This window comes from Molossus molossus, unplaced genomic scaffold (genome assembly GCF_014108415.1).
Source record: "Molossus molossus isolate mMolMol1 unplaced genomic scaffold, mMolMol1.p scaffold_m16_p_4, whole genome shotgun sequence".
Lineage (NCBI taxonomy): Eukaryota > Metazoa > Chordata > Mammalia > Chiroptera > Molossidae > Molossus > Molossus molossus.
In genome coordinates this window covers 77,255,657-77,277,837 of record NW_023425377.1, presented here as the reverse complement: position 1 = coordinate 77,277,837, position 22,181 = coordinate 77,255,657, and the positions used below count along the sequence as shown (strand labels likewise).

At 45.3% G+C, this 22,181-nt stretch overlaps 1 protein-coding gene across 11 annotated transcripts in view; it reads right to left on the bottom strand.

Annotated features, from left to right (window-relative positions):
* Window positions 1–22,181, bottom strand: part of RANBP3 (RAN binding protein 3) — a 61,980-nt gene that overhangs the window by 16,766 nt on the left and 23,033 nt on the right. For 2 of the 11 annotated variants that reach the window (XM_036281700.1, XM_036281699.1), the window contains exons 3-9: window positions 16,938–17,126; window positions 16,298–16,375; window positions 13,307–13,501; window positions 8,580–8,616; window positions 8,401–8,487; window positions 6,117–6,188; window positions 133–198 (exon numbers count right to left, since the gene is read on the bottom strand). In XM_036281700.1, the coding sequence (XP_036137593.1) occupies window positions 133–198; window positions 6,117–6,188; window positions 8,401–8,487; window positions 8,580–8,616; window positions 13,307–13,501; window positions 16,298–16,375; window positions 16,938–17,126 (724 nt within the window). Of the gene's footprint in view, window positions 1–132; window positions 199–6,116; window positions 6,189–8,400; window positions 8,488–8,579; window positions 8,617–9,963; window positions 10,012–13,306; window positions 13,502–16,297; window positions 16,376–16,937; window positions 17,127–22,181 lie in introns of those variants that run through there. The other 9 variants (XM_036281708.1, XM_036281707.1, XM_036281702.1 and 6 more) reach the window with 8 other exon arrangements.

The following is a 22,181-nucleotide window of genomic DNA, read 5'->3' as shown; positions in this document are numbered from 1 at the left end:
AGCTCATGTGTCAGGAAACAGCCCAGAGCACACTGGTGGGGCTGCTTTTGGCAGCTGTGCAAACAGACACTGCACAGAGGCCTGGAAGGGTATGAGAAAGCCACTTGACTCTCCTCCAAAGTAGGCACCTACCTGCGCTGGGTGCCTGGCCATGGATCAGTGTTGGTGGCTTCAACCGGAACCCACTGCTCTTTTCCTCTACAAGCATAAGACAAAAGATAAAAGAACACCTGCCGGGGGGGGGGGGGGGTTGATATTGGGTGGGAGCAGGGGCAGGAGAGGACTGTTGTCTGGGCCTCAGTGGTCATGGGCCTGGTTCCAAACTGAAACAGAAATACAGACATCCTGTTCAATCACTAAGGCTGTAAGGCAGCCCAGGCGAGAAGGCAGGGGTAGCAGGAAGTACAGCTCTGGGGCAAAGTGCTGACAGTGGAAAACCAGGGGATGTCAAGGTGCAAGACAGAAGTGAGGGCAACCACTCCACTAAGGAGCCCTTCCATTTGAAGGGTGAGTGCAAGGCTGGTCAACCCATGGACCACCTCACCTAGCAGCTGCCAGGACCTTGGATACCATGCTGTACCTGCAGGCCCTGGAGAATGTCAGAGGACCACTGAATAAAAGTCTCTAGGGATGTATCTCCCTTTCCTAAAGGACTTGTCAGGAGAGGTCTCTGTACTACCAGCAGATGACTCTGGAAAATGAGGCATGTTTTCTGTGGCAAGAAATCAAAGGTAGCAGACAGTGGGCTTGTTCTCTTTCCAGATATGCCTGGAAAGCTTTGTCTCATCGCTTAATGAGAGCACTGTAAGGCCCGGAAGAAGGAAGCAGGGCTGTTTGTCCTGGCCACAAGCGAGGAGGCGGGGCCTCCCCCAGGAATCAAGTTTGGGCTGAAAATACAGGGACTCCTGGGATGTTCAAAGCCTGGTTTCTGTTCAGCCACGTGTCCAAAGATCACTTAATCCATGCATCTTGGTGACTCTGCCCATCTCAGAAGGATGGAAGAGAGAGTCTAATGCCATCCTTGGCGGGAAGGATCAACATAAAAAGCTTTGTGACTCTAACAGGCCAGGCTGTGGCTGGGGAAGCAGAGGGACAGCAGCATTCTGGGCCACCAGAGGCATTCTTGCTTTTGTGCTAAGGTCCAACCCATCGGAAAAAACCCTGTCAGGTTGCAGGGAACAAGATCATTATAAAAATACAGTTGTGCGCTTCTATACACTGGCAATAAACAAACCAAAAATAAAGTCAAGAAAACAATTCTATTTACAATGGCACAAAAGAGAGTAACATACTTGGGAGTAAATTTAACAAATAAAAATTATAAAATGTTGTTGAAAGTAAAGACTTAAAGGGAAAGATACCTCAAAAGTTCCTATTATATGTGATTTCATTTATATGAAATGTCCAGAACAGATAAATCCAGAGACAAAAAGTGGATTTGTGGTTGCCAGGGGCTGAGAAACACAGAATAAGGAGTAATTGCTAAAGAATATGGGGTTTCTTTTGGGGGGTGATTAAAATGTTCTAAAATTAATTATGGTGATAATTGCACAGCTTTGTGGATATGCTAAAAGCCAATCAATTGTACCCTAAAATGACAACATAAATGCTTTGTCAGTCCAAGCTTTCAGGTAAGAAACAAATCAAACCAGAATTCTGAATGAAACAGAAGGGCCCTCTTCCTACTGTTAACATGGTGGTGAGCCAAACTGCTCTCCTTAGGCAAAACAGGATTACAGAAACTCTCATTGCTAGTTAGTGAAAAGGAGTGGAGCCTGCCAGCTTCTAAGACTGTGTTAGTGGGCTGGTGTCTCTCCTATAAGAGAGCTCTGGGTCATAAAAACCACACTCAGGAGAATCAGACAAAACAGGATGCAGGGGAAGACATGCTGCCAGATGTTCCTGTTTAGAAGGAAAATACTGAATTACATTTCCAAAGCTCAGGGTTATTCAGAAGATGATTGGCAGTTTAAAAACTAAACAACTGAGATAAAATTCACAATTTAGATAATTTTTTAAAGCCCTTGGAGCTGGCTCTGCAATGCTCACATTGTGGCTACAGGTTGATGTGCACCACTGTGCTCTGTGCAGAGCCAATGCTAGCCACTGACCTGTGGGGCTGACCTAGACTGATCAGTGTGGGTAGTGGGCCCATAAATCACTGCCAGTGAACATCCACTAACTCTGCACCTGGTGCCAGGTCAACTCTGAAGATGCACAGAAAATCTACGCTGAATGCTGCAGTGAACCGATGGACAGACAGACAAGGTGTACAACACTTCTAATGGCAACTGGGACTCAGGGCAGAGAGGCTCAAAGCAGCAGGGAAATGTGCTTGCAAGGCAGTCAAACCCTGGAGGACCCTGTTGCAGGCCCCATCTTTACTAAAACAAGTGTGATCTCTTCTCATGACCTCCAGAAACTCACTTTTCTGGCAAGATGGTCAGGGTATAACAAAGAGGCACTGCTTGAAGGTTGGAGTTTCACCACACGTAGGTGGCTGCTCTGGTGTCATCTTACGGGCACATGCATGCCCTTCTGTGAGCTCACTGGGGGAAGAAGTTTCTCCCTCTGGGGCAGCCTCTCTCCTCTTTCAAATCATGTCTGAAGCAAGCTGACTCCTTTGAGAGTGCATCCTGCCCCACCTCAGGAAGATTCTGAGTGATTTCTGAAGGAGCAATGCTCACCACCCATGGAACTACACTTAACAGAAAAATATATCAGAATGCAACCTGATATATATCAGAAGTTGAAAATAATCCAAGAGAAGGCAGCCTAAAGAGCTGGAGTAAGGGTGGTGCTGGTGCAGGGTAGGAAGAGTGCTTGACCACATACGGGGGATGGAGCAATGAGTAAATGCACTGAGGACAGAGTGAGTCAGGTTTCTTACAGTTAGAAAAGAGAGGTAGAAATACAGAGGGGGGAGGCTAAGATGAACCATGTTGGCACTGAACTGAAAACATCCACATGAACCTGGGGTTATCCATACATGCAGATAGACAGAGACATAGAAATATGTGTAAATCTAAGCATATGTATGCACATAGTTGTAAGTGTATATGTTTCTAGCTGTGTTTACGTGTTCCCAGCTCTGGGCACTGAGAGGTTCTGGGAGCAGTGGCAGCCCAAATGGTGGTGAACACATGGAGCACCCAGATCTTGGTTTCTCAAGACCATGCTCCACTGAGAACCAGGACTCCTGTGAGAAAAGGGGAAAGATGATGACCCTGGAACCTCTTATTATGGCAGAAAGTAAAGAAAGTACCTAAAAGAATGACAGGAACCTGGTAAAAAGACACAGGAACCTGCCTGATGGGGCCCATTGGTCAAATCTGGAATGATTAAGTCAATAATCAAAATAAAATCTGAATATTAAAATAAATACTAACAGATTATAACCTACTGCCTAAAACAGGAATCTGTAAATCCTTATCAACAGAAATGACTAAGTGGGGAAAAGAAAGCTGTTCCTTACAGTAGAATACCAATGAATAAATGTTGGGGCAATAATGGGGCAAAAATCTCCATTTGGCCATCATCAGAGTAATAATTCAAGCAAGAAAACATCAATGGATGCTAACACAGGAGGAAAACATGAGAGATTTCCTTGTGTCTCAAAGTATTTCTCCAGAAAATAGTAATGACAAAGGGGGAAGAAATAATTTTACAGCAGAGAAACTGGGCAGATTCCACCCTAGTCAAGTGATCAAAGTCTACCCCACCAGGACCAGGATGAGCACACATCGTATGCCACCACTGGGTGCACTGGGAAGAGCATGGCTACACTTCAGTAGTATTCCAGCCCCAAATACACAACCGGGGTGGAGGCACCAGGAAACAACAGACACACCCCAACTGAAGGACTTCTTCAAAATAACTGGCCTGTAATCTTTTTTTTAATCCTTACCCAAGGATTCCTTCCATTGATTTTCAAATAGAGTAGGAGGGAGGTTGGGAGGAAAGGGGGGGAGGAGAGAAAGAGAAACATCGATGTGAGACAAAACGATTGGTTGCTTCCCTCATGACCCCAACCAGGGCAGGGAATCGAATAGTAACGGAGGTACATGCCCTTGACCGAGGTACATGCCCTTGACCAGGATTGAACCTGTGACTCTTTGGTCCGTAGACCCGATGCTCCAACCGCTGAACCGGCCAGGGCTGGCCTGTAATCTTCAAGGTCACAAAAAGAAAGAATGAGGAACTGTTCCAGAAGGAAAGAGAGACAAATGACTGGAATCTGATGTCTTTGCTCTGTAGAATGCATGTAGCCTAGGTAAAGGGATAGAGAAGTGTTTTATAAAAATTTTCCATAAATTATAGGTTTTTTGTTAATCCTCATCCGAAGAAACTTTCCACTGACTTTTAGATAGAGTGGAAGTGAGGGAGAGAAAAACATTGATGTGAAAGAGACACACTGATTGGCTGCTTCCTATGACCCTGAGCAGGGCCAGGGATTGAACTTGCAACCCAGGCACATGCCCTTGACTGGGAGTTGAACCTGTGACCCTTGGTTCACAGGTCGATGCTCTAACCGCTGAGCCAAAGCAGCCAGGGTGAGTCACAGATTTCTTCCTCATAATTAAAGCTAAAAAGTAAAAGGCAGGCTGGCAAAGATATGAGGCTCACTTTGCAGAGCTTATGTGCAAGTTTAGTATGACTGGTATGCCATATCAGGTACCAGGAACCAGGGCTGTATCAGATACTCTGAAGGCAGACTAAGCTGCCCCCTTTCTCAGGGCTGCCCTGCTCTCAATACTGCTGGATAAAGGTTCTGGGGGCAGAGAGGGGAGTGAGGCTATCACTCACAGACCTCAGAGGTGATTGTGAGATTCATAATAAAGCTCCACAGCATAAAGAGATCAAGATGTGTGTCTTCAGCTACTGATCCCTAGACCAAAACAGGCTCACAAAGGCGAACACGTCCCCCACAGCTGAGAATACTTGCTAAGCCAGTGCCCCAGGTACAACTAAAAACCTTTAAAAACCAAGCTTCTTTTCAGAACCGTGAAGGGGGTCAGCTCCAAACTTTGCTTTTAGACTCAGAACAAATTCAACTGTTTGAAATAGTGCCATCAAATCAATCCTCAAAGTTATAAAAACTCGCCTCTTTACTTGACATAGCTCTCATGCCAGAGTATGAATTATCTCGTAATGCTTTTGAAGTCGGCAATGAATTTATGTAAGGCAGGTTGGGTTACAGAATTCGGGTGGTTAAAATTGCTCATTAAATCTTTTATGAGGAGAAATTTTCAGGAATTAACTGGAGTTGGTTCTCCTGTGAAAGACCAAAAAAGGCAGGCTCCATGTTCTTCAGAGGGGAGAAAGCTGTTTTCCTTACAGTTAAGCCATGATTAAATATATGTATTTACCTGAACACATCTAAGCAATACTAATTAATGTGAGAATTTAATACACAGAAAAGGGGTCTGGGAAATTACATTTCACATTAGTTACCTCTGGGATGGTAGTGAGTGGGAAAGAAGCAGGTTAATTCTTTAAGTCTATATATTTCTTTTTCTTTTTTTTTTTTTTAAGTCTATATATTTCTAATTTGCCTTTAAAAAAATGATATGAATGCATTACTTGTATAAAATTTTGAAACATGAGTAATACACTTCTTTCTTTTTATTTCCAAAAAGGATGTAGAAATCCTTGTAGCCTGGCTGGAGTGGCTCAGTTGGTTGAGTGTCGTCCCATGAACCAAAAAGATCATCAGTTGGATGCCTCGACAGGGCATGTATCTGGGTTTCGGGCTCAATCCCCAGTGGGGGGCATACAGGAGGCAGCCGATCAATGTTTCTCTCTTACATCGATGTTTCCCTTCCTTTCTCTCTCTCTCTCTCCATTCCCTTCCTCTCTAAAATCAATAAAAACATATTTAAAAAACTCCTTGTAAACAGGTCTTACTAACAGAAATAAGGGCTTATGAAACCTTCCACACTGGATTCCAAATGTACAAACTGAAGAGTTGGGAAAACATTTAGGAACTGAAAAAGAACACTGATTTCAAATTGCCCATTCCTATTAAGATGTTATTTTACAATATCAATTGCTTTTCATCCCAGGAAAATCCCCCCATGACTGGCTGTGAAAGGCAAAGGGACATGAGGGCTCACCTGGTTCTGAGTCAGAATTGCCTGCAGATGGCTCGCAGAAGGTTGATGGCATAAAAACATTGTTTTTTGATACTGTCAGCAAGGAGGTGCAGGCAGGGGAGGGAACAAGAGGAAAAACAGAGTGAGTAGGCAGGGCAGACATGCCCCAGATCACCTCTCCAACCTGAGGGGTTGATCTCCAAGCCCTATTGTGGTGTGGGAGGTGGGGGTCAGCATTATGAATAAGGCCTTTAGATACTCTGGACTCTCTCTAAAGCAAAAAAGGGGAAGTCTCCAGCCTAATGGCCTCTGTCAGATGTCTACCAGTAGACTCAGATCTATTGTGGCAACCTCTCTTGTCCTCGTGCTTCTGGCTTTTTCTTGGCACCCTGGTCCCCTATGAGGGCAGCCAGGAGGGAAATGGAACACACCAGATGTTCCTAGTCATACCTGGGGCCGAACCTCAGCCCCCGTTCTTTGTGACTGGTCAGGGCTCAAAAGCTGGCCGCACCCCTCCACCTGTTTAGGCTATTACTGGCACTGCTCATCTTCCCATTTCCCCCGAGGACTGGGAGGTGATTATCTCCTAGACCAATGCACCAGAGAGAAAACTTTTGGTGGTCCTTTGCCTCTTCAGCCTAATGCCATAGAACAAATCATCTTGTACCTTCTTTGTTACATCTTCCTGATCAGAAAACATGGTTCAGCAGTAGACAGTAAACGGAAGAAACACAATCATAGCCAGGAAGCAGACACTTCCTCATTGCTTAGAAACACCTATGCAACAAGCGGGCAAAGACCCTTAAAAAAGGATGTCCAGCCCTGGCCGGTTTGGCTCAACGGTTAGAGCATCAGCCCATGGACCAGGGAGTCCCGGGTTCAGTTCCTGCTGCAGTGGTTCTCAACCTGTGGGTTGCAATCCTTTTGGGGGTCGAACAACCCTTTCACAAGGGGTCACCTAAGACCTAACAGTAGCAAAATTACAGTTATGAAGTAGTAATGAAAATAATTATGGTTGGGGGGTCACAACAACATGAGAAACTGTATTAAAGGGTCATGGAATTAGGAAGGTTGAGAACCACTGTGCTAAGGGCACATACCTCGGTTGCAGTTTGTCCCTGGGCCCGGCTAGGGTCATGTGGGTGGTAACCATTCGATGTTTCTCTCTCTCTCTCTCTCTCCCCCTCCCCCTCTCCCTCCCACTCTATTTGAAGATAAATGCAAAAATGTCCTCAGTGAGGATAAAAAATAAATAAAATATTAAAAAAAAAAAAAAGGGATGTCCACTGCAGCCTAGACTGCAAACAGTCTGGACAGTTCCTTAATGCCTGATTGGCAACTGACAGTGCATCCATTCAGGGGTAGTCTTATGTAGTCATGAAAAAGGACGTGGCAATGTTAAAAAAAAGCAATAAGAGAAATAGGTAGGAAATCAAGTGTGTTCTACAGACAACCTTGAGAGGACACTTTCTGCACTGACTATTCCTGTAAAGTCTGCATTACTTGTGTAAGCAGAAACAAACCTTCTACGAGTGTCTTTTTTCCCCTTAAAGTGATATCCTTAAGGTTTACAGTTGTAAATGTTTTATATGAACTTCGCAAGAATGAACTTCAACTTAGGTAACTGGAGATCCTCTCTCAATACACATGTATCTCTAAGTCATGGTTACAGAGACTAAGACAGAGAACACAGGACAATGCCAGAGTAAACAAAGTGTAGATTAGGTGGGGAGGAGAGAGGGCAGCTCTCTGGAGGCATTGACCCTCCAATCTGCAGAGGTGCCCCCAGATTCAAGGAGCACCTACTAAGTAGCTCCAGTGTCTCTCTCTATCCTGGAATCTGCCTCTTTCCTGCACCAGACTTCATACAAGCCCTGGCTGATCTTTTGGCCTCTGTGCAGGTGCTCAGATCATGTCCAGTCCAGATACTTCCACAGTGCCCAAGCTGGCCCGCCCCTCAAGGCTCCACCAAGCCCTCTCTTCTGCAGCCTTTGGAAGGCAGATATGTGATTAATGGTCAGAGGCCCCAACAGGGCTCAGACAGTTCCTTTACCATTATTTTTCTGATGCATCTTCCTTATTAGTCCACTAAGTCACACCCCTCCATAAGTATCACTGATCCCAGACTAGGGTACCTGGTGTCACACCTCGGGCAAGCTCTAATCTTATCGTGACAGAGACCAAGCCTCAGGCTGATTCTAATGGATCTGGGCAGGAGACAGACAATGAGCAGGAAATGTTGAAAGGGAACAGTGGGCTTATAAACATGGACGCTTTTATTGTTTAATAAGTCTGTAGCTGTTACCTGACTGTGAAGGTGGGAACTGGGTTAAAGAGGACGTCCTTTCTCGCTTGACAGGAGGACAGTAATTTCCATCTTCTCGGTCAGAATCTACAGAAAATAATAAGAGAAGAAGGAGAAGAAAATCAGGCTCCTTCTACCTTTATAATCAAAGATGGTGAATGTTTTAGAGGTTTTCTCACCTTCTCCACCTTCAGGGCTGGAGCCGCCAGCTGACCTCTGAAACGAGAGTACATGTCAGGGTAGAAGAAAGGGCCAAGCTGCCCTTTTAGCTAACAGCTCATGAGCTCCGTAATGAACAGATCCTGAGATACAATACTGAGGGCCAATTCCCTGAGCCCAGCCACCGGAGTCACGGAGGAATTTTCAACCTCATGCTCAGAACTCCCCTGTGAACCTTCTGCATCTGGCTGCCCAGGCCACATGCCAAAGAATCCTCTTAATGACTGAGAGTGCACTTACAGCACAAGGATCAGTTTGTTTCTCCACAGGTTAGCTGTAGCTAACTGGTGTGTCATCCCCAAATTCAAACAGTTATCTGGCCAAAACTCATTTTGCCAAGAGCTGGAAAGTGACCCGTTCTCCACTCTGAAGGGCAGTTGGACTGTTTACTTTTAAAATGGTCACCTTATACCGGATTGTGACAGTTTCCATTCCTTGCCCTGGCACATTCCATGGTATGGAACCCTCTTTCAAGGTAGGCTATTGTTTCCAAAGCAACTCAAAACTTTGTGTGCCTTGGATTAAAGTCTGCTGCCAAGTGATCAGAACAGAACAATTCAGCAGACTACAGAACCCACCCAAACACACACAAGCTGAGAAGGTGGCTGAAGAACCTCCCTCTTAACAGTCTTTAGTTTTAGAATATGAACATCTGGCAATTAAGAGGTCTGAAATGAGTCCCCTCCCAACCCAGGATAACTAACACAATCCCTCCCATGTATTCTTTCTTAGGGATTTGAGCTTCTTGAGAACTAAGCAGCCAATAACAAATGTGGAGGGAACATCATTCCACTTGGGCACTTAAAAGCCAGCAGAGGAGCCAGTTTTCTTAGTTTCAGAAAAGCCTCTAGGAGTCTAAGGCTCAAGGCTAGCCAAATGACGACCACCTGCCCGGAGGAGCGGAGGGATGAAATGAGTTGGTGTATGCACAGTGCTCTTCCCACAGCAGAGCATGTGTGGCGGCAGTAACTGCACTAAACCAAACTCTAGACTAGGGATCTGAGGGATCCTCCTAAGGCCTGGGCAACTAGACTCTTGCTGGTGACTCGACACCCTCTCTCCTGAAGCTGGAATCTTAGACTCTACACTAGTGAGGACCTCCTAAAGGCCAGGCAACACTTTTCTCTTAAAGAGCCAGAAAGTATTTCCAGCTCTGTGAGCCCCACATCATATATTCTATTTTTACAATCTTTTAAAAATGTAAACACCATCTTAGCTTGTGGGTGAGTGTGTGTGGACAGACACATCCTGAAGAATGGTGCCCAGACAGTAAGAAAAGAATCCCAACCTGGACCCTCCCTCCTGTGTGAGCCAATGACTCGGGTTTGAGTCATAAAAACCAACCTGGGCTTCTTGCTCCAAATCTGTGTCCTAAGAGCTCCCTGGAAGTGTCTGTGAAGGGGAGAGGATATGACTGTCCCCAGGTGTGTCTCGGGGGACTGAAGGCTCAGAGGAGACCATCCAAGTGCTAGGGAAACACAAACCCTTTTAACAGGGGCTATTCAATGGCCCTTGGGGCAGCTATAAACACATCGCTGGGCCCAAAGAGAGCATGGGAGTAGAGTGTGAGGCTGCTCAAGCCCCTCTCAAAGGCCTATAGATCTAGTCATTCTCCCAGCTCTGCCATTGCCTAAATGGGAAACCTTGGGTAAATTATATCACTTGGAAAACTGGGTTCTGGTGCCTCCCCCACAGGGAAGTGACAAGAGGTCAATGGGATAAGCAGGTGGTGCCGGCTCAGTCCAGTGCCCGACCTTCTTATGACTGTTTATAGCTCACATCTGGTGGTAGCTACACTGTCTCTACAAGTTCACTTCTCCTGGATGTTACCCCCTTGGGCCGGGCTTGAGAGCTCAGGGACAGGTGTGAACAGGAGAGTTGGGATGTGAAATAATGTCCTGGGGGCAGCCGGGAGGTGAAGGGCCAGGTTTGGGGACCCTTGGGTGAGGGTTAAGAAGAGGGTCCTGAGCCCAGGCCAGGGGGTGCTGAGATGCACTCCCATAGGGCTATGATTCAGCAGAGGCCAGGGCCTAGGGTGACATCTGATCATAAAGAGCAGTGCTATCGGCACACCAATCCTCCTCTCCAACTATCCCCTTCCTCAGGTGACATCATTGAGGTGCAGGCTCCAGGTACCTCTCTCCCATTCCTTCACAGCCGACCCAGCCCACTCCCACGCCTATTTTCAAGTTCCGTAGCTCTGCAGATCCTGTGGTATCTGCCACTTCTTGGATTAACTTTTGGGACCTGGAAATGGCCCCCCTCTATGGCCTCTGCAGGCACTGCCCCTCATCCACTGATATCCTCCTTTCCCTCAGGTCTCTTTCTTAACTTCCTATGTGAGAACAAACCTCTTGGTCCTCTGGCCTCACTGTGCCCTCTTATTTTGATTGTGTGATCTGTGTCAGGGTCCCCTGCTAGACTCAGAGTTCCAGGAGAGGACTGGCCCTCAGCACCACACAGCAAGAGCTTGCTCACCATTTGCTCAGTGAAAGGCTAGGGAGAACCAGTGAAGCCTGTGTTCCTGGGTTATGCACAGGGCAACGGCCAGCAACCCAGTTGTTGCAGAGGAAATTCCTCTAGCACCTCAATCTCAAGAGGCCTCCACACCTAACGTTCCTTTGCCCACTGGCCATGTACATTAGTTTCCACCATGAATCTTCCAGGGCTCCTTCTGCTAAGGATTAGTAATCTCATTCCACTGTGGCTGGAGAAGACTGTATGGTTTTAATCCTTTCAAATTTACTGAGACTGGTTTTGTGGCCAAGCCAAGTGGTCTACCCTGGAGAACATTCCTTACACAAGAGGGGAATGTGTACTCTGCTGGGTTCTGTGCTGTTCAAGTCCTCGATGTCTTCATACATCTGTCTGGATACTCTACTGATAACTGAAAGTGCAGTACTGAGGTCTCCAATTGTTACGACTGAATTGTCTATTTCTCCCTTCAGTTCTACCAGTTTTTATTTCATGTATATTGGGGCTCTTTTAATGACACCTACATTTCTTACCTCTGCCAAAGATACCCCAAAACCTCAGGCATCTAGGTCTCCTTAAGAATTTGAATGGTGCTAAGAGCTTCTCCCCAGACCAAGAACTGGGGCCTCTGAGGATTCAGCCCCACCTTTCAGGGTCCAGGACTGCTGACCAGGACCCTTGGTCCATCCTGCAGCACCCCTGCTTGCCATCATACTCCAGCCTGTCTTCTTGCTGTTTTCTGAGCATGTCAGCAGTGTTCCTACCTCATTGTTCCTTTGGGGCGCGCTACTCCTAAGGCCTAGGATGTTTTCCTGCAGGTCCACTCACTGTGGCCTCTCCCAGGCCTTTCCTAACCACCTCCAGGGGGAACCCATGCTCATGCCTATCTCACTGCCCAGAAAGCAGAGGCAGCTCCTCTCCACCCTACCCTCTTTTGGGCCTCTACCCTGTTTTGTGTATTACAGCTGGAAATGATCTAATGTGTCCTGTCTCTACCTAAGTTGAGGCCCTACCTTGTTTGCTATGCTCATAGCTCATACATGCAACACCCAGGACATGGTGTATAAAACTCTCAACAAGTATTTAATGCATGAATGGAGCTCGTATCCTCCACTGTGGCCCCTTAGGTAACCTGAGAAGAAAAGACGCCTGGCCAGACAAGATTCAGTCCTAGATCCCCGATTCCAAGAGACCCTCAAATCTGTGTCCCAAGTCTCTTGAAGAACCATCTCACAGGCATGTGGTGGGTCTCCTGGTCCTGGAAAAGATGGGAGGCCAAGGCCTGGGAAGGAAAACACAGGAAGACTCCCCCACGAGGAGAACCTTCCAAAAACTGCTGAAACCTCCTGTGGGGTCTGAAATGGCTGAGAAGCAATGAGGAAACTGATGTTGGCAACTCTTCTCAAAAGAAACTAATGCAAGGAAGCAGGAAGACAGAATGTAAGGTTAAGTCATTTCTGCATGCCTTTGAATATGCTGACTCTTCTAGAAATCCTCCATAGCTGTCTATGTAAGGAGAAACTTGCCCCTACACACTGCTGGAGAAGGGCTGAGCTTGCTGTATGGTGGCAAAAGGTATAGGGTACAGCAACTCCCCATCAACCCCCGCCCCCCACCACAAAGCCAATGCCAGCTCCACCAACATTTCCCTTGGATGGTAGCCTGGTGGTCAGGACCTTTTCCATGTCAGAGCAGTCTGGGGACAACCCCTCACCCATCCAAGGGAGCGGCTACTCAGGGGTCATAGAAAGCAATGCCTGGGACTCCCAGCTCCTTGGACCCGAGAAGTCTGCAGCCCCAAGTTCAGGAACCACCACTATTGAGACTCCACTATGTGAGGAGGGTTCTAGAGCAGATTTTCAGGATCTGTGCTTCTTGGGGAGGAGTGAGAACAGAAGTAGGGTGTAGAAGCCCCATTTCCTACTCTGCCTCTCCCCACACTAGAATCCACCTCTGCAAGGATGACACCTGGGGGATGCTGGGGTCAGCACCCATTGGGACACCATGATGAAAATAAACCCCATCTAACACTGACATAAGGCAGCTGAAGAGAAAGTAGAACAAAGATAACCCTCCAACTGATTTCTGTGGCTTCAGGACAGTATGCGTGAATTAAGCAGGCTCACAAGGGTGGAAAAGTCCTCGGATACGACAGAGGGGCTGTGGGCTGGTAAGCAGGCCAGCCTGCAGAAGAATCGAAGGAGCTGCTCACCGAGTGCTTCAAGGTGGCACTGGAAGCCCTGCCAGCTGGCAGGGACAGGTAGCGGCAGTCCTCTCCCCTCAGAAGCCACTGGGTCCTCCAGGGAAGCAGCTCATTCTGGGAGGCGTGTAAGTCCCTGTCACCAAGTACAAAATCGGGGATAACATCTAACCCAGGATGGGAATGCAGGTATGGAAAGCTTCTGTTCTTTGTACAAAGGATGAAATAGTAAAAATTACAATCATTACATTCATTAAGTATCACCCTCCTCCAAAAAACCATGGCTCTTATAAGGCTGCCTGGTGTGGCCTTGAGGGAGACAAAAGGTGCCAATCCAGGGAAGGGGATGGAACTAGAGACTGTGTCTCAGAATCTGACAGACACAGGCACACAGAAAGTAAGCAGAATAAAAAGACTTCTTTCCCGACCTCCCAGAAAAGACCAGAACGCAAGACCAAGTCAGATAAATTCCTTCCAGAAAACACCAGATACCATCTGGCCTGCCTAGGCCTCAGTAACTCTGGTCTGGAGTGACCAGTTAGAAAGTCTAGTTGGCTATGGGATGAAAAATCAATTAAGAGCAGGGCCTGCTGCCCTGGCCGTGTGGCCCAGTTGTTTGGAGTGTTGTCCTGTATACCAAAAGGTTGCGGTTTGATTCCCAGTCAGGGTGGGTATAGGACTGATGTTTCTCTCTCTCAAAAAAAAAAAAAAAAAAAAAAAATCAATAAAGCATTGATTAGGTGAGGATTAAAAAAAAAAAGAGTAGGGCCTGCTGTTTGTATCCTCCTTGTCTTCAAATCAACTACAGGCCAGTTCAATTGCTGTTTATTTTGTGACTGAGGCAACCTGCTCAGAAATTCTTACTAAAAAGGCACACTGAAAAAGGAAAAACAGAGTGGCCTCCAAAGACATGAAATAGGGCAGGGGTGGAACAAAAGTCAAATCCTGTTCAGAAGATGGAAGATGAGGAAAGCCGTCCAGCCAAGGGGCTCATTCCAGAATCTTTCTAAGCTTCCTGGTGGGTCTCATAAACATAGTTTAAACTCATCAGCGCCTTGGCTTGGAGCTTCAGTCCAGCAGACTTCAGCCAGGATCGGGGTAAGCACAAAGCTGCTCGCTTCTTCCGGATTAGAGAACTGAATATGAAATGTGGTTTGGTCTTCTTCAAACTGCCTGGTGAGAGTCAGAAGTCTGATATATAGACTTTTTCTTGTACTGAGTCTTCCATGGCTAGAGTGCTGATGGGACTGAAAGACAATCAGGGCCCTTTAACAATTCAGTGAGCCTCTATTTGCCATAAAGAGCTTGTGCTTTATAGTCCCCCAAGGGATCACAGCACAGAGAAGAGACTGAACATGATGGATGATACCTGCTGAGCAACATGTGGGCGGTTTCCTGAACTCCGGTGTGGTATAGAGCAAGATCCAAATTTGTTCTGATGCAAAAGCAATGAGTTAACCAAGGGAAAATCTCAGCCAGAGAAGCTGCAATCAGGTTCCTCTGCCTTGATTTATGCCCTAATTGACCTAAAAACCAAAGTGAACTTTGCCTGAACATGCCCTGCAGTGGGGAAAGCCAAATGACAAGGGCCATAAGCAACCCACCAGAGTTTTTTCTGCTCACAGCCCCATGGAGTGAGCCCTGGGTGAGCCCTCAGAGCTGTCCCCAAATGATATGATGGTGAGGCTGCTGGGACTTGTGACGGAACTGAGGATTTTTATAGCTATGAATGTTGAAACGGGTCTGTGTGTTATGTCAGATGCAGGCCTTCATGGCTGTGCTGCTCCATTTATAAACCATTCCCTTGAGTCTTGGCTCCCTCCTATGGTGACTTCACAACCCATTCTGAGGTTCCCTGCTAGAACACTTGACCTTGCATGTGCCAGTCTGGGCAACAACTGAATTTCTTAGGACTAGAGTCTCCAACTCAAAGTCCACAAGAACAGAAGAGTTTCTCAGAGATCAACATTTGGACTGACCACAGGTGGAAGATGAGGCCCTGCCACCCGACGCAAGGCACTTCATGCACAGGTCTCTTGGGAGGCAGGGACCCATCGGTCTTACCAAGTAGGCACTAGAAGTGAGAAGGGCCTGAAATAGCCCACATGCCTCTGGATGAGTAGCTGCCATGACACAACCTCTGAGATCTAGCTGTCTGCTACTCTCAGTTGAAAACTCTCAACCTGCCCTGGCCGGTTTGGCTCAGCAGTTGGAGTGTTGGCCTGTGGACCAGAGAGTCCCGGGTTCGGTTCCCGCTAGGGGCATGTACAAAAAAAAAAAAAAAAGAAAACTCTCAACCTTCCCAGTCAGAGATGTCTCTATGTAGGCTGTGCTTTTCAAACTAGGCAGCAGCAGAAGGCTTCAGAGCCTCTGAGGCAGGTCTACATGAAGGTCATCTGTTCTCATGGCACTAGGAACAGATGACCTGTGTGCAAAGGTTGAAGATACAATAACTAATAACACCCAATTCAGGAGGAGGTTCCAGGAGCTGCTCTGCCCCCAACAAAAAAAGTGACCACCTCCTAATTACTTCCCTGTCAGCTCTTGTATGAGGGTTATGATGCGAGAACACTGGCAATAAGTGCCTCCTGGAATCTTTGCTGAGCTTCTGAGTACACTTCACTACCCCAAACTCACTTCTAAACCATGAATAACCGACTCCCTGCAGCTTCCCACCCATGGTAAAAACTACTTTATCCACCACACACTGATTGTTCCAAAGTGTGAAAATATGACTCCAATATCACCTTGGCTGAACATGACTTCCTCCTGAGTAGCCTACGGTTTGGTGCCTTTAAATGAATTTTAATGGCTTCCTGAAGAACACAGGGTACTGGTGATGCGACATAGGAACTACCAAAGATTTGGGGTTGTGATGCCCTGGAAGGCTGCCCAGCATTCTGTATGGCAGAGTGCGGTCCTTTGTTTTGTTGTCATTTTTCTGTCATGACATTGGGGATTAGAGGATGGAGTTTTCAATCCTGAATGTATGATGATGTTTACCTTTCCCAACTTAATCAAACTCCAAACTCTCAAGACATTTCTTGTTCTTGAGAGTTCACAATCTTCTCCACCTATAATCTTCAAATACAAAGATAAAGGGCTCAGGGGTTCCCTCTGGATTCAAAGAAGAGTCTTCTCTTCTTCCTGCTTTGATTGAAGACAAGCAGTTCACAGCCTCACCACAGTTCAGACACAATCAGTCTTGCAAAGCAATCTGTGTTAGATACCCCCTCTTCCTACAGATTAAGGAAGCCAAAGCTCTTGTGTTTCTAAGACATTGAACTAGAAGACCCAGATTCAGAGAGAGGAGGAAGAAAAAATGGGAGTGAGAAGGGGTCAAATATGGAAGGTTCTACTCAATTCTTCTTTTGACCCCTTGCATCTCTTTTAGGAAACAGGCCTAACTTTTTGCTATGGGTCTATATTTCCCCAACTAGAAAAGTCTCCATGTAAGGGGGACCTAATCTTCTCTGACTTTCTGGCAGCAGGAATTAAAGAGAGCTTAAGAGATCCTGGTCATCTTTTCAGTTATTATCAGCTGATTATATTCTAGAGCCTGGAACTGAGGGACCCAGAGGGAAAGGGGCCAGTCTGGGTTGGGACCCCAGGGCCATGGAATGCTGGGTGGAGGTGGACTTACCCCTGCCAGTTCTCGTGGAAAAGGAGGAAGCTGGGCTTCAGGAGCGCTGGCTGAAGCGCTAGCAGGGGCAGGAGGCTCTAGAGCATGCTCACCAGCTGACTCGGGGTGACCTGTGCCATGGTGGGGAGCCTCAGCCTCCCCCCGAGGCTCCTCTCCCGAATCCGACAAGTCTTTTTGCTCTGCAGAGGACTGGGAGCAAAAAAGACAATTTTCCTTCAATGTAAATAAAGGCTACAACATGGAGCAGGGGGCGGGGGTGGGGATCAAAGGGCTAGAAATGGCTTGACCTTCAGCAGTTGCTGCCCAGGAGGATGGGCCAAGAAAGCCCTGCCCAAAGTGAAATAAACATGTCTTTGTTGCTGTTTGACTTTGCAGGGAGCTTTAAGGTGTGCAGGAAGTCCCAAACTTCATTTTCAAAAGTGCAAGGAGGCCTGGCATGGAGCTACTCTGCTTATGAGCCACGAGTGAGAAAAAAATACTCCTGGTGACCAAAATGGGGATGGTGCCTTCTATCAGAGGGGAACAAAGATGAATCCAGGTTAATAACACATCTCAAAGATACTGATGAGGGAAACTGCCCTCAGCACCATTTCTGTCTGCTAGGAAAGGTTGGGAAGCCAAGAATGAGGCGTCCAGAGTCAAAAGCTTCTACACCTCACTCTAGTTCTTCCAGTACCTTTCAACTTGTTCTGTTTAAACCTTAGATGAAGAAAGAGCTTTCTCATCTCAGTGAGTGCAGGTGTGGGGTGACCAAATGAGCTGGCAGAGACACACAGAGCTGGTTCTGTATTGGTAAGAGGGTGGGGATTTAGCTGGAAGAGAGAGCCCCTTGGCCTGGGATTTCCCTAGGCTCACACCAAACACCTTGGGCAGGGGCTTAACTGGAAAACAGCCAGGATAAGAGAAAGCTAGCTCTAGAAGTCTTCGTTTACGAAAGCACAACAGCCCTGGCATTCTTTGAGCTGGTTCTTGGTCTTCTGGGGGGGGGGGGGGGTGCTTCAGTGGGCTGAGAGCTCTGTGGCCAAGACTATTCTTGAGAAATGGGTTATAAAACCCGTGTCCTGGGAAAGATTGGCTCCGACCCTCAAACCTCCCTCTTGGCATTGTCCATAACACAAAGCCATTTCTTACTTTGTGAACTAAATTAACATGGGGTTACCCTACCCTGCCTCACTGCAGACGCTGCTTTGTTTTTTTGAGTGTGAAGTGTTTGAGACCTCTTTAGATAGGGTGTGGGGGCTATTTCTTAACATGTGAGCCTGTTGGATGAAAGGAACCATATAAAAAATATTTAAGAGAACTTTAAAACATCCTTAGGACAGCAAAAGCAACACAATGTTAGCTCATGTGTACATCTAAAAAGTCACCAAAATCAATTCTTTCTATCCAGGGGAGATCAACAGACACAAAGGCCTTCCTTCCCAAGCTGTTCCTACAACCTGTCTGGGGCACCAAGGTCAGTTCGCACACTAGTTGGCTGTTACTTTATGGCTAGAGATTTAACACTTGACAAGAGAAAATTAAACCCAGAGCTTTGTGGGAAACTGCCTCTCTCTCTAATTAGAACCACTTGGATATTTTTATCCCTGCTTTTAGAACATAAATGTTCAAATGTCCTCATAGCATGGTAGACTCAAGATGAAGTCTAGATCGGAGGACTAAAAAAGAAATACAAATGCTATTTCAGCATTTTCTCCTTGGGGTTGAGTGTTTCTGCTGGACAAGTAAGTTCTAATGAACCAAGATAGGACCTGTAGTTTTTTAATATGTTTATTAAAACCAGATCATATATCCTAAAATATATGTGGCTGACAAAAATAACAAACAAAACAAAAACATGCATATAGTGTACATTTGTTACACCAATAAGCTTCAAAATTAGGTTTAAACATACTAAACAGCATTTTCAGCAAAACTGAACTGCTCATAAGCATTTCTGTAACTGCTTTCTGTCTTTTTACCAAATGGGCATTATCCTGCCAGTGAACCTCAAAGCCACTCCCCTTCAGGTTAACAAATGTTTGGAAGATAAACTAACTGAAAGAAACATTTAATCATCATAAACAATAAGACAACCTACAGAAGAAGATTCAAATTCTCTTCACATTAAAAAGAAAAAAACTACCTCCATTCAAGGTAGTTAATAAAAGGTTTTGTTTTTGCTTTAAAAATACAAATGCACGTAGCCTTGGCCAGTGTGGCTCAGTAGGCTGGAATGCCCTTCTGTACTCCAAAAGGTCTAGGATTCGATTTCCAGTCAGGGTACATACCTAGGTTGCAAGTTCAATCCCTGGTTGGGTTGTGTACGAGAGGCAACAGATTGATGTTTATCTCTCACATTGATGTCCCCTCCTTCCTCTCTCTAAAATCAATAAATATATCCTTGGGTGAGGATTTAAAAAAAACTGATAAAAAAACAAACAAAATAACAAATGCATGTAAACCCACACATTTCATGAAGAGTGCCACCTTGAGTAAGCCTGGAGACCTTGAGTAAGCCTGGAGACATGGAAGGAAGTGAAGACAATTCCTGTGCATGAGGACTGGAGTTCAGACTGTGAAAACTTTCTCTAACATGGGACAATAGGAGGATTTGACAACTTGACCTATGACGCCACCAGCAAGCCACTAACATCAATTTGTAGTTTGCTGTGAACACACGGACAATCAGTGGGACCTACAGAAAACACTGTGTGGCCTCACCACCAAACAAAAACACAAAATACCTAGGCTGGCAGCTTAATTTTTTTAAATATTTCAAATCTTTTTGTTTTGTTTTGTTTTTTGTTAATCCTCACCTGAGGACAGTATTCCACTGATTTTTAGATAGAGTAGAAGGGAAGGAGGGAGGGAGGGGGAGAGAGAGAAGCATCGATGATGTGAGAGAGACACATCGACTGGATGCCTCCCATATGACCTCAACTGGTGCCAGGGATGGAACTTGCAACTCAGGTATGTGCCCTTGACTGGGTATTGAATCTGAAACCCTTTGGTCCGCAGGCTGACGTTTTAACCACTGAGTCAGACTGGCCAGGGCTTAATTTCAAATCTTTTATCTCAATCATGATTGAGTAACAATAGCTGGGTGTGTGATACACTCTCCTTTGAAGTGGGGCACATGAGCTCTTTGAAGCACACTCCACTGGGTGGTTTAGAGACCGTTCCTTTACTGACAAAGAAGTTAACGGTTCCATAGTGACAATGGGAATACTTGATCTTTGTGGATGAAGAAGTGGCTCAAAAATAGCTTTAAGGGACATTTTGGTGACAATTAGAACAATTTATATTGGAGGAGACTTTTGAATTAATGATCATTTTCTTAGGGGTGACAAAGGTACTGGAGCCATGGAGAGGAACCACACAATATTTCTAGGAGACATCTGCAGAAGTATTTAGAAAAACATCAGATGGGAGCAAATTACAGTAAAGTGCTTCTAGCATTTATGACAAAGATGTTAACAGTGAAGCCAAGTAAAGAATACCCAAGTGTCCTCAGTATCATTCTTCTAACATATCTGAGAATTTGAACTTTTCAAAATAAAACGACAAAGAGAAAGAGGAAAAAGTTTGCTCAGAAAAAAAAGCAGCCCCAACAACTTTTTCCCAGTTCTGCTTCTGCAATGTGAGAAGAAAATGTGGTGGAAAGAGAATGAAACTGGAAGGCTCTCAAACTCTCATTTTTGTCAGGAAGTATTGTGGCTGCTCCTTGAGGGTCTGCCCTTCCATCTTCCTTGAAATGGGCAACTAAAAAAACAAAGCTACCTGAGTTACTGTTTACTTTCCACTTTCTCTTTAGCTGTCATAAGCAACAGAGAAAAAAGATTCTGTGTCATTTGGCCACTATCTATCTATCTGACAGTTCAGAAAGCTGCACTAAAGGACAGTCACAAAGGCTCCCTAAGCTTCTGCTGTTAAACACAGAGGCTTCCACATCCTTTTGATGATCTTGTGACAGAAGTAGAGAGCTGAATTCTAAAGAGCTGGAGATCAGTTATTTTTAGAATCCCATTAGTGTTGGCTCTGAGTCAGTATTTTGATAAGAACTACATTTTCACATTTTAAGATGATGATGACCACCTCCCTAGCCACTCTTCTGGTTCAATGTCATCCATTTACAAAACATGCATTAATTTTATGAAGTCAATACATGTAAGTTATCCTTTGAATTACAAAGCAACAGAACCAGAGGGAAAAGGGAGTAAGGGGGAGGCAGGAGATAAAGGGGGAAATAAATGATGATAAAAGGAGACTTGATTTGGGGTGGTAAACACACACTACAATATACAGGTGATGTATTAGAGAAATGATACCTGAAACCTATATAATTTTATTAACCAATGTCATCCCAATAAATTCAATAAAAAAAAACAAAAAAACCTACCTAACAAACAAACAAAAAAACAAAGCAACAGAACCACCTCAACTGTGAAAACAGTACTGAAACAGGAATTAGAAATTTTAAAAGCATTTTAAATTCAGCTGAACAAATATTATATTTTAGTTTTTCATCCTGCTGGCTGTCCAAAAGTCCTCAGGTTTAAAGAATTATTAATTCCTATTGCTCATTTTAAATCTGGAGTCAGCAAACTTTTTCTGTAAAGGGCCAAATACTAAATATTTTTGACTTTGTAGGCCACTGGGTCTGGGTCCAAATTACTTCCCTCTGCTGTTATGTGAAATCATCCTCAGCTACTGTGAAGGGGATGGGCATGGCTGTGTGCCAATAAAACCTATTTACAAAAACAGGCTGTAGTGCCAGGTCTTATTTTGCTGACCCATTTTAAGCTAAAAGTGATTCAAAAGATGATCATAAGAAAACTCAAAACTCTAGAAAACTCTGATTTAATGGAAAAACTCCAAAGTGACTTTTACATCTAAAAGAGAAATCAAACATATCCATTTCTAAAAAGCTACAAGAAACACATCAGCCCTTCAGTGACTGACCCTTTTCCAAGGAGGGATAATTCAAAACACAGGTAACTAAGCTGTAATTATGTGTCAAGGCCCAGGGGAGAGGAGACAGCAGAGGTTGATATAACTTGAAAATACCACCTGGAAAACCAAAACAAAATGGGAAGAACATTTCTTCAGGTTTTGTGGTTCTTTCTTCAGCAAAGAATTAACAATGAGAATGTTTAATGTGAGAACAAGCCTAGTAGATAAGCCCCTGCCAGTACCAGGAGGTGTGGATGGGTGGGTTTTAGAGTAGTCCCCTCTCCTTCCTGTCCCCTTTGTATACACAAA